Raw genomic sequence first — 12,331 nt, forward strand, 5'->3', positions numbered from 1 at the left:
CTCCTTTTTTGTTTTGAAGGATGTTTTGGTGATTCTGGATCCATGGGATTCTCATCCCATAGGTGCTTTCCGGGCCTCTTTGGACAGCGTTAAAGCAACTCCTTGAGTGTGTGAAATATTTCCTTCTTCATAATAAAGGAGTAATAACTAAAGTGATGGTTTATACCACGGTAATATATGAGATTAAAAGTATTGCTTTGTACATAGAGGTTAGTTTGAAACTGTTAGACTGCTAAAGCTTCTACGGTATACAAATTTTAATTTGTATTCCATTTAAACCACTCTGTTTCATCGTATAAATGACTTGAAGGAAAGACTCCGGTAGAGAAATGTGGCTAGTGTTTATGAGATCTATAAAAATTAAACTATTGACTGCGTTTCAAAAGAGCTCAATATATGTATGATCAATGTAACCCGTTGCTCGAGGACAAGTGAACTTATTTGTGCAATTTAATGTGGCCCAAATTGATAGTTTGTTTTTCGTACGATTACGAACCGAGCGCCTGTTAGGGAATGCAAAGCGAAATTCAGCCTGATAGAACGTTTTTCTTAGAAATCTCGTGAGTCTATCTTCATAATCTCCACCATGCTATTTCCTTCTAATTTGATGTCGTGAAAACGATCTTTTAGTTCTATTGGCACTTTTGGTTTATTGATTTGGCTGGTCGGGTGGTCGTTTTTTATTAGTATCTGCTGTAGATTATCAGGTTCAGGGTCACTTATATCGTTAGACGAAATCCACTTGGTTCCTGTGGGAAGAAATGTTAAGTAACAAACTCACAGAAATAAGGTCATCAATGCAAAGCAAGAATAATAACCTTTTTTGAAGCATAAAGTTGGCTTGCCTTTTTTTAGTAGTTGCTTCTGCGAATCTCAATAAATTCGTTCTTCGTTTAGAGATTATCCTTAAACACTTTGAAACAACAACATTTCCACTTTCAAAAAGGTAACTAGCACTTTTACTCCTAAAAATATACTCAGACAAAATGTCCTAACTTTTATGGAAGGTGTTAAGTTCAGGTTGCATTCACTAAACACTTTTATCCTCTTAAAAAGAGATAAGGCTCTTGGTTTCATGATATTTTAAAATATTTAAAAGCAAGTAAATAGTAAGAGATTGTTTTATGTTCAAAGATAAAAACCTTGTTTTGGTGCTGAGAAAATTAGAGTCAAAAAATCATTCACAACATTTTTATTACTTACTTACTTACTTACGCCTGTTACTCTCAATGGAGCATAGGCCGCCGACCAGCTTTCTCCAACCCTTTCTGTCCTGGGTCTTCTTTTCTAGTTCTGTCCATCTTTTGTTCATTCTTCTCATGTCTGCCTCTATTTCTCGGTGTAATGCTGTCTTTGGTCTTCCTCTTCTGCATTGGCCTTCAGCATTCCATTTGAGGGCTTGTCTTGTGACGCTATTGGGTGATTTCCTCAATGTGTGCCCAATCCACTTGCAGAGCTTCTTCCTGATTTCTTCCTCCTCTGGAATCTGGTTTGTTTTCTCCCACAGTAACTTGTTGCTGATAGTGTCTGGCCATCGGATCCGAAGTTTCTTGCGTAGACAACTGTTAATAAACACGTATCTTCTGGATGATGGCTTTCGTAGTTCTCCACGTCTCCGCCTCATACAGCAGAATTGTCTTGACATGTGTATTGAAAATTCTAACCTTGGTGTTGATTGACAATTGTTTTGAGTTCCAGATGTTTTTCAGTTGTAAATATGCTGCTCTTGTTTTGCCGATCTTCGCCCTCACATCTGCATCTGATCCACCGTGTTCATCAATGATGCTGCCCAGATCATTGATGTATGTATTAAATACATGTAAATTTTTTTTAATAGTTGAGATCATGAGTCAGTTGAAGCTAGACCATCATGGGAAACCTGAAAGCACTGGATGGCCGTTCCATCCTATCGCGGGACTCCTCCGCATTGCGCATCCACGATCTCGCCCCTCATGATTTGGACCTAGGACCTGTTGGTCTTGCACGCGAACGCCGGCATCCGACGGTGTTAATGTCTAACTTCTACCAATCCACGAAATTGAGCCATACGTCCACCATTGTCCTCAGTGAATAACTATCTCACAACAGACTCGGTTGAACTCCACTGGTCACTGCTTCTCACTAGAACTCCAGGAAATACCTCTTGAAGCCAGTCACTAGTGAACATATACTGATTAATATCAAAAAGGGGTTATTGTGGATATTATAGTATTTTTTTAATAGTTGAAATCATGAGTCAATTGAAGCTAGACCACCATGGGAAATTAGTTTGTATATTTTCAAATAGTATTTACTAAAAATATGTCTTATTATTATTTTATCATTCCGATTCTTGGCGCCCTTTCGAATCATTAATCATCGTTATATCTTACACTGATCAAACATAACAGTCGGTTAAATATTTTCAATAACAAATGGCTTAGTTATTTACCTACAAAGTTTGTTAATTGTAATACGTTATTTTATGTGTGAATTTTGATTGTATTGTAGCGAATGAGAACATGACTGGAGACAATCGAATGCACTTAAGCATAAATTACAGACTATCTCACTAAATTCTGTTAACCATACAACAAACAGTTAATTTGCAAAATAACAACCAATTGTCGCAATCTTAACTGTTCCTTCTGTAAATATCAGTTCATCTTCTCTAATTTCATTGTTCATGCATTTTCCTATCAATTGCGATTCATTTCAGTTCTTTCCTTATCGGTCTCCTGCCAAAATACATTCTATATCTAACCATCACCATATACTACTTATATGGATATAAGTAGATCACACCATAGTATCACCGTGTATGATATGAATCGAATTAGTGAAAGAATATGTGTAACCACTCCTATGTCCTTATATTGTTCCATTTTAAAGTTTTTGAAAGTGGGAATTCCTATGAAAAGATAATGTCAAAACTTCCAGAAGATTATTATTTGTGGTACAAACAAAATAGTATATTTTAATAAACCATTTTAATTTATTGAAGGTTGTTGATCACCTTCTGACATTTTCATGATAACATTCATTCATAAAGATAGAATTAATATTTTGATGTTTGAAGATCTCAAACGAAACTATGAATATCTTGGAAGCTTAAACATGGTGCACTCAACATTTAAACCAACCATGATAGTACTGAGTAATTAAAATTGAAATTAGCTAAAACATGGATCTAGGACTTTCTATGATCCAATCGCGAATTACACTTGATCAATCAAAGTTTCTTTAAACACATTTTTCAGTTATCTATTTCATCAACAATCCATTGTTGATTTAGGTATGTGATAGTGACTAACACTATATATTCAAAAATTTTCTATATTTAAATAATTTGTTTGATAGTTAAGATTTAGACTTTCGATTGGTATTTTCTACATGTTGAATATAGTTGACATGTCTCTAACTTAGCCACACGGAGCTCGTTTTTATGGAGTGTTGGAAAACGTACCTTTTTTACATCTTCATGAAGTATTTGACATTCTCTGTATGCCAATAAATATAAATTATCAGAAGGGGTTTTGTGGAGATTTAGTATTTTCATAGTTGAAAGCGTGAGTCAATTGACCCCGTCTAATAATTAATATAACCATATGCTCACTAGTGACTGACTTCGGGAAGTACATCCAGGAGTTCTAGTGAGAAGCAATGACCAGTGGAGTTCAAACCACGTCTGTAGTGAGATATCAACTCACTGAAGACAATTGGTGAACGGTCGCTCAACTTCGTGGATTGTTTGAAGTTAGACATTAACACCGTTGGACGCCGGCTCAGCGGTCTGTCGGTTAAGGGCTCTAGCTCGAGACTAGTAGGTCCTGGGTTCGAATCTCGCGAGTGCGGGATCGTGGACGCGCACTGCTGAGTCGTCCCATAATAGGACGAAACGGCCGTCCAGTGTTTCCAGGTTTTCGATGGTGGTCTAGCTTCAATCGACTCTTGATTTCAACTATAAAAATAAATATAAAACTTGGATATTTGGTTCCTCGATTTAAAAAAAGAATACTCATATGTGGCAAAGGTAGAAGGATCGCACAACATCTAAGGGTCACATGATAATTAAGATGCAAATATAACGAGAGTATTGTGAATAAGCAAATAATTCACCTATTCTACCTTACCACCAAAGTGTACCTATCTGGATTAGTTCAGCCAAGTGAAAATATGTGTTTTTAAGAAGTACTTTATTCGATTTTAGCAATAGAGCGTCCCACCCAGTTTTTATCCTTTCCTTTTGACATTCCGCTCGGTAAATTGCTGGAAACGTGCATGATGATAATAGACATTATTATTACAATTCATTGTGAACTGTGTTATGGACTTAGCTAGGAAGATAAGGACTACTAATTACAAGTTAGTTCATTATTCTAATCTTAGTTGTTCATGGTGCTAGAAAACTCCTTGAACAGTTTATGAGTATATTGAAGCAGTACCTTTAGAAATATTAGTGACATTAAGTTCACGATACTTTTAACAGTCCTTATAGACTTCTCCACTTACACTGCAATAAATAAACTGACAGTATGGTGTCAAAGACTAATTTTACTCAGTGGTTTGTCAGGTTATGTTGTTTCCCTTACATAATCACTATTTCTTTGTAATGGGCCTAGCCAACACGTCGTGACAAACTGATTTTATCCAAATATACATTCGTCTATATTGACAGATATCGTATGTTTTCTCTCGGTTAATGTAATCGAGATATTGGTCAAGTGATTCTAGAGAAAGAATATTTCACCTATTTATGTTCTCAGTATTTAACATTTGCTCTGATTCCCTAAAATACAGTATTAACCATATTGCTAATTTAGGCTGATCGATCCCCTTAAATAAGGTTCCTAGTCGTAAACTGAGATTGTAACAAACCCTTAAATTAATCCCAATAAGAGGAACAAATCAGATTTATATTCAGTTTCATATGAAGTCAATCCGCTTCTAATAAGATTGAAGATGATAGTAAAACATAACCGATTAGTGACCTATTTTCTCTAAATTCGCTTGTAATTATACTTAGAAAGAACAACTTAGTAGACATTTCAAGCTTTGAAATCTGAGTTGTTTTCTGTCTTATGGAAAATTAACAATCTGAAGTTTTGTACAACTCACAGGACTAATATGAAATTATCTAACAGAGAAAATGTCAAAGTTAGCACAATTCCAGTATGTTTCATCGTCATATGGTATAAAGGTGTTCTTGAATACACTTTAAAAAAGTGAGGTGATATCAGAATTTTAACATCTAAAACTTACGAGTACAATATTGTTATATTTAGCAAAGGTGTTTGTAAATATAGAAACTGATAAATTACACTATTAAAATGATCCTGGAAGAACAACGTAGCCCTTTCAGTTTCTGTAGTCCAAACTCGATTATCTCTATTTTGATTTCACTTGGATGACCACTAAGTGCTAGAAAATACTAGATGGCTGTTTCGTCCTAGTTTTGCATCCCTCATCAGTGTCATAATGATTAGGACGATTCTTTAATTGTTTTTAGTTGAAATCCTCTCTTCCATATTTGCAATGTTAGCTTTTACTGATTGCCTGGCTAATATAGGCTTATTTGTAAGTTATAAAAGTAATCTAATGGATTATTGTGTCTCGAAAACCCTAAATCTTAATAGACAAAACTTACTTATTGAGGATTCAGTTAGAAAAATTAATCGTTTAGCTCCAAGTTGATGACTACTCCTTGAGAAACAAACAATTTTTAACAAAACAGATTGACTGTAGTTTACTAAGCTCTTTAACGGTACATAATTGACTGTGAGAACCTAAGATCAGCCGAGAGTACTATCGTCTAGTTGTTTTCTTAAATACATTATTATCAGAAGGGGTTTTATGGAGATTTAGTATTTTCATAGTTGAAAGCGTGAGTCAATTGAAGCTAGACCACAATGGAAAACCTGGAAGCACTAGACGGCGGTTTCGTCTTATTGGGTTCGAATCTCGCGAGGCGGGGTCGTGGATGCGCACTGCTGAGGAGTCCTGCAATAGGACGAAACGGCCGTCCAGTGCTCCCAGGTTATCCCTGGTGGTCTTACTTCAATTGACTCACGCTTTCAACTATTTAAATAAATATAAATAAATTATCGAATGATTATTTAACCAAATCTAGTTTATGATATAAACGAATGAATCTTTTAAGGTTATTTTTACTTTATATTAAAAACTCACTCCGTATTCTATATTACATCATGAAATTTATGTAAAAAAAAATGGACGACGCTATAATTTGTAAACGAACCAATAAAATTAATAATAGGAAGTCTTAAACTTTGATGTGAAATTCATTCATTCATATAATCAAATAGAATTTTGGTACTATTGTGGTGTGGGTTGATTATATCCACATAAGTAGTATATGACGATGGTCAGGCATAGAATGTATTTCAGTAGAAGATCGATAAGGAAAGGACGGGAACGAAACGCAATTGGTACAGAAATCGATGAACAATAATAATCATAGAAAGTGGACTGATATTTGCAGAAGGAACGGTCAGGACTGAGACAATCGATTGGTAGTTTTCAAATTAACTGTTTGCTGTATGATTGTCATATTTTACTGTAATCTCATGTCACATACATTCGATTGTCCCCACTTGTATTCTTGTTCAGTTCATGATGTCAATCTTTATATATATTTTTAACCGTTGCTGCTACCTTGATGTGGGTGGTTGGGCTTGCCTATCGTGATGAACCAATGGAACTATACTAGCTGGAGCAATCATTCCTTAAGGTCTTATCATGCCAGACAGGTTGGTTGAAGAGCGGTAAGACTAAAAGCAGCAAACCCAAGGTCCGAAGGCGAAGTCGTACTGCTGACTGTACAGAGGTGTAACGGCAGTAAGGTGTTTCCTTCAGACAACCAGCATGACAGCGATGTTGCCTTCCCACAAGGAGGGGTGTGGTTAGAAAAGGTCAATCCTAAAAATGCACACCTCGCCTTATCCCATGGATATCCGTCTCCAGCGGTAAGGTCCCAACGAGTACGGAGCTAACACATAAACTACCCACAGAAAGGTCGTGTATGACCGACCTCAAGCAGTTGTACCTTGTGCACTGCGGACACGTTCTCAGATCCCTAAGATCAACTCTAAACCAAATTCCTCCCGCTGTGTGGGCAACCGGAAAGTGACAACTGCCCTCATACCTCTAACAGCACTCAAAACCACTGTATTCAATCATAACTTATACTAAGCTCTTTTGACTCTAGTAAATTAGGTGAATCGTCTCAATGTCATTCTGACATCATCTCACTAAAAAAGAAAAACAAAACGATTCATTCTTTGAATTGATTTCTTTACTATTTTACTTTATTATTATCTACATTCATTTACAAACAACCAAAACATCCTCAACAACAACAACAACAAGAAGCAAAGAAAGAAAAAAAAGAGAAAAACAAAAAAAGAAAAAAACAATAATGATAATAATCAATTAATTCATTTTAAATGATGATGATGATAATTCACTAAGTCTTGGATCTGCTTTTAATTTCTTTTCTAATTCTTTATATTTTTCTTTAGCTTTTAATTTATGATCTAATAATAATGATTCTAATGTTTGAATTTTAAATAATAATTCATTACAATCTATTAAATAATCATGTTCATTTTGTTTATTTAAATTAATTTGATTCAATTGATACCATTTTTGTTTATTTAATAAATTTTCAATTAATTTTTCATAATTTAATTGTATAATATTTGCTTTATTAATTAATTGTTGTTTTAATTCATTTAAACAATCATTATATACTATTGAAGCTTGTTCAAATGTCAATTTATTATTACCATTATTATCATTATTAAATTGTATTAAATATGGTTCTAAATAATCATATTCTATATCATTATTATGATTATTAGAATTAGAATTTTGTTCATTTTCAGCTAATTTCTCTAATTCTATACGTAATTGATTAGCTCCTATATTATGTAATGTATCAAATGGATCCATATCTAAAATGACATGTAAATCTTCAATAGTACGTTCATTTAATATTGAATATATTTCATGTATAGATTTATATACTGTTTCTATAGAATCATTTTCTTCTTTTAATAAATCAATAAGCATATTATAAATTTCAGTTTGGGATTTAGGTTTAGATAATAAATTTACCTATAAATGAAAAATAATTATATTATCATATTATTTGAAATTATTATTTATACTACTGAAAATTTAGATAGTAGATAATGTGAAAATAGTAAATTAAAAGACAATAAGAACTACTTGTAGTTGTAGATGGCGTCGAGTCTTGATTGACTATGATCACCACTACACTAAGAATACGCACCCAAAAACGACTTGATCCTTTTGATAACTCGCAAGCCAGAAGGCTGTAACTAGTCCACGTAAAGTATATTTTTTTATTGGCAATCTCGTGGTATCGAATGAATACCGAGAGGCGCCAATAAGTATAGGCAATAAGAGCAGAGCGTAAGAATGTTCGAACAAACAAGATGGATAACGGAACGAGAAGTGATTTTGATACAGTTAAATAACAACGAGTACAGTAAAACAATCACTGGTACAATGAGTTGTTATTATAATAATTGTTTCCATTATACCAATCGCGTTCTCGTCGAGAAAAGCATGCCACTACATAGTTATGGTTTCTTCTGAATATGGAATGTTATAAAATACTGATCTTCACTAATTTCGTAAAGACTTAGCGTTCGAAAATCTTCTTAAACTGTAATGAAGCCATTAATAATAATAGTAATATGTGGTGAATTTTTATTGACATTAAACTTGTACAATATTCCATACGAACCCAGTGGTCTGGATGTTAGGGGTTCGACAGTGGGGTCATGAATGCATACAGCTGATGAGTCTCATACTAGAACTGAACAACCATCAAGTGCTTCCAGGTTTTCAATAGTGGTCTAGCTAACATCACTTTATGATTTAAACTTGGAAAAATTCATCTTTTTTTGAAATCTTGACCATTGCTCACGTTATTTACTGATGTTTGTGTTAATTTATTAATTCATTTAACGAAAATGAACTGACACTTTTCAGATTGTCAGATTCATAGACCTAAATATAGATATGAAAATTATTGTATCAATTGAAGTTGTCACTCTTTATAACATCGAAAATTCAGAAGTTCAATAGAAGAAGGAAGATAGTCAAATTATTAGGAAAAAGAATATGAATGAACAAGTATCGAAGAGATTCTGTTAGATAAAAGTTGACAGTGGATAGAGATGAAATATGTCTACTTCAATTCATTGTATTAAAATAGTAGTATTCACTATTATTAAGTATTACAGTGTATTTATCTTAATTTAAATTCATACTTACTTGAAATGCCACATGTGTGTCTGGATAAAGTTGGATACTATCTCTTCTGTCATCTGAAGGTGATGGTTTAATAAACTCTCTAGTACACGGAACAATACGTTCTTTACCAACATGATAGGTAAGCGAGATTCTTTCTTCAGCTACATTAAATATTTTTTCAGCGATATCTTCATCTGCTTCAATTTCTTCGTTACGTGTAAATCTCTCAACGATTTTATCAATATTTGATTGACTGGTTGTAGATAATGCAAATGCATCTGGATTATCTTTATTTTGAGTTGGTGCTGGACCAAATTTCTTGATTTTAGCACTGAAATGTACTTCACGATAATAAAGGTGATCATGTCTATCTTTGAAATGTTCTATCATTGTATTGAATGTTTGTTCACGTTTATACAGGCCATCAATTCTAGCATCATGATCAAATATCATATAACGTATGGTATGTACACCTTGTTGTGTCTTATAATAACCATGTTCAGCCAAATGACTAGTTTGACGACCATGATCAAATTTCTCGACAATCCAATTCGTTCTCAATACCGTACTACGACTGATTAGTTTATCTTTACGATTAGCATAAGTTTCACTAACTTCAGTAGGATTGGTTAATTCATGATCTTGAAAAATTGTTAACCTTAAAATTAAACCATCGGATTGTGAATATGGAGCAAAATTTTCTACAATTGAATATTTATACAGTCTCTTTTTAAAACCATTTGGATAGCGTAATTTAAATAATTTTTGTTCGATCTGAATTGGTAAGGTCCATGATGGTGGTAAATCTAATAGTAATGGCTTGTTTTGTGAATTACCTAATAATTTAACGTGTAAATTTCCTCGAACTTGATGAACACTATCAGTTAGACCATGAGCATCATTATCATTTAAATTGAAACTTGAATTATAGTTATTGTCTTTTGATTTTAATGAATTGGGTACGATTAATAAAGGTGATGCCAGCTGACTAATAATAGGTGTTTTACTGTTCATTGTTGATTGTACATTGAACATATCTGGCCGTTGAATACTTGAAAATCCTGTTCCTTCGACAGATAATCTATCATTAGGTAATAAATATTCCCAGCACAAACCATCACTTAGATTATAATTTAAATGGGATATACCAGTTGAACAATCTTGCATATTCACCCAATAATTATGATCATTCCACAAGCTTTCTATACCTAGATACATCGGACAATCTAAGGGCTTAGCAAGACCTGTCAATGTTTCAATGAAAAATGCTTCAGGCACTTCACGTTTACCAGGTAATACTAGAATCCATGCATGTATTCTAAGACCAAATAATGGATCAACAGTTGGTTTATAACGTTCTTCTTCAGCCAGTTCTGCTTCTTTTTTGGCTTGTTTAACACGTTCCGCTTCAAACTGTAAGTCTTTCATTGTCATAGCGTGTTCATATTTTGATGTTAAGTCTTTTTCTGGTTTGATAGTATATCGTTTTGGTTCAAGTTCTTCACTTTTCACATCATCATTAGTTTCTTTTATCTCATCTCCAATAAGATATGGACATATCTCTCTAGTTTCATCCATATAACAGCATTCTCTGGTTGCGTAACCACTGACTATATATGCATCATAACCAGCAGCTATTAAGAGTGAACATAATAATGTAGCATATTCAAAACAAGTACCCTTTTGCAAGTTGACTGTTGTCATTGGACTTAAAAGTCTTTTAGGCAGTTCAGTTGATGGAACAAGTGGTACAAAGTTGAGAAAATCAGCCACAAACTTAGCTGCCTCATGCCATAAGTATAATTCAGGATAATTTAAATATGTCTTACTCAATGTAGTACAAACAAATTTCTGTATATCACATTCATTCGTTGGTATCAGAAATAGTTTTGCTCGATCAGGACATAGATGAGCATATTGTCGACAAAAATTTTCACAATACTTTAAAAGATGTGATTCTTTCAAATTATTTTGCTTATGTGACAGTGGAAATGTAGATATATCGAAAGATTCTGGAAGTTTATCATAATTATCAGGTAGGTAGAGTGGGTTTAATTCTTGAAATTCTCGACTTCTGTGAAATCCATCTAAACTATTAGTTTCTATGAATGCATCATTTTCTTCCTGTTGAATCCTATCGGATAAATTAATTTCGTCGTTATTGCCACCAAGATCTAGATCATTATTAGAATCCTCATTTACATTTTCTACACTATTTTGTATTCGATTAAATTCTGATTCAGTTAGAATACTTAATTGACTCATTTCAATTACAAAACACAATTAGCTCATAAATAAATGTGCTTTTTTTAATCTAAACATCTACAAATTTAGAAAATAAAAGGGGGGTTATTATAAGCATCTTTATGAACTAAAAAGATTCCCAAGAATGCATATTCTATTCCCGAATACTTCGCTCTTGAAATCTCCTTATACAGTGATAATCTACATAGAATTGATATTTGTAATGACCAGTTTAGTAACTGCGATGAAATTTATTTTCACTACATGCTTACTTCAGAGAATAAGGTTTCCGATCACGTGCTATTCAAATATTAGTAGTTTATGTAGGATAATTCCAAATGGACTAGAAGATACAAACAGCATTATCAAGCAATGTGAAGGTAATTAAAGAATACGGAGCATTTTAAATAGGTTAAATAGGTGACTAGGGGTGTTAAAGACACTGACTTTAAGTTGATTCTTAAATCTGCACCAAAATCTAATCAAACAGAAGAAGATGGAGTGGTATAATATGGAATATTTAACATAAAGAATTGTCTACACCAGTTTACACGATCTCATAACAAGCGGATTTTTTAATCGATGTACTCAAGTCAGACCACATAAAATAAATACATATGAGAGGCATAAATTTCGCAATCATGAAGCTATTAGGTATAGTATCTTAAGGTTGACAATATGAATATGCCTTTACCATAATATTTAACACTTTACGCAACTATCAATGTTTAAAAATTACTACTACATTGTACAGAAAGCTTTATTTCCATAACCCATTTCGTGAAGTTATTGTCTGTTG

The 12,331-nt window shown here is 33.4% G+C and overlaps 1 protein-coding gene across 1 annotated transcript; it reads right to left on the reverse strand.

Annotated features, from left to right (window-relative positions):
* Window positions 1–7,431: 7,431 nt before the first annotated feature.
* Smp_130960 (hypothetical protein) lies at window positions 7,432–11,553 on the reverse strand (the record flags this gene model as incomplete). Its single annotated transcript, XM_018792961.1, has 2 exons — window positions 7,432–7,535; window positions 9,306–11,553. The coding sequence occupies 2 exons, from the start codon at window positions 11,551–11,553 to the stop codon at window positions 7,432–7,434; spliced, it is 2,352 nt and encodes a 783-aa protein (XP_018647521.1).
* Between the last annotated feature and the right edge of the window lie 778 nt (window positions 11,554–12,331).

Source organism: Schistosoma mansoni, chromosome 1, assembly GCF_000237925.1.
Source record: "Schistosoma mansoni strain Puerto Rico chromosome 1, complete genome".
NCBI classification, from domain to species: domain Eukaryota; kingdom Metazoa; phylum Platyhelminthes; class Trematoda; order Strigeidida; family Schistosomatidae; genus Schistosoma; species Schistosoma mansoni.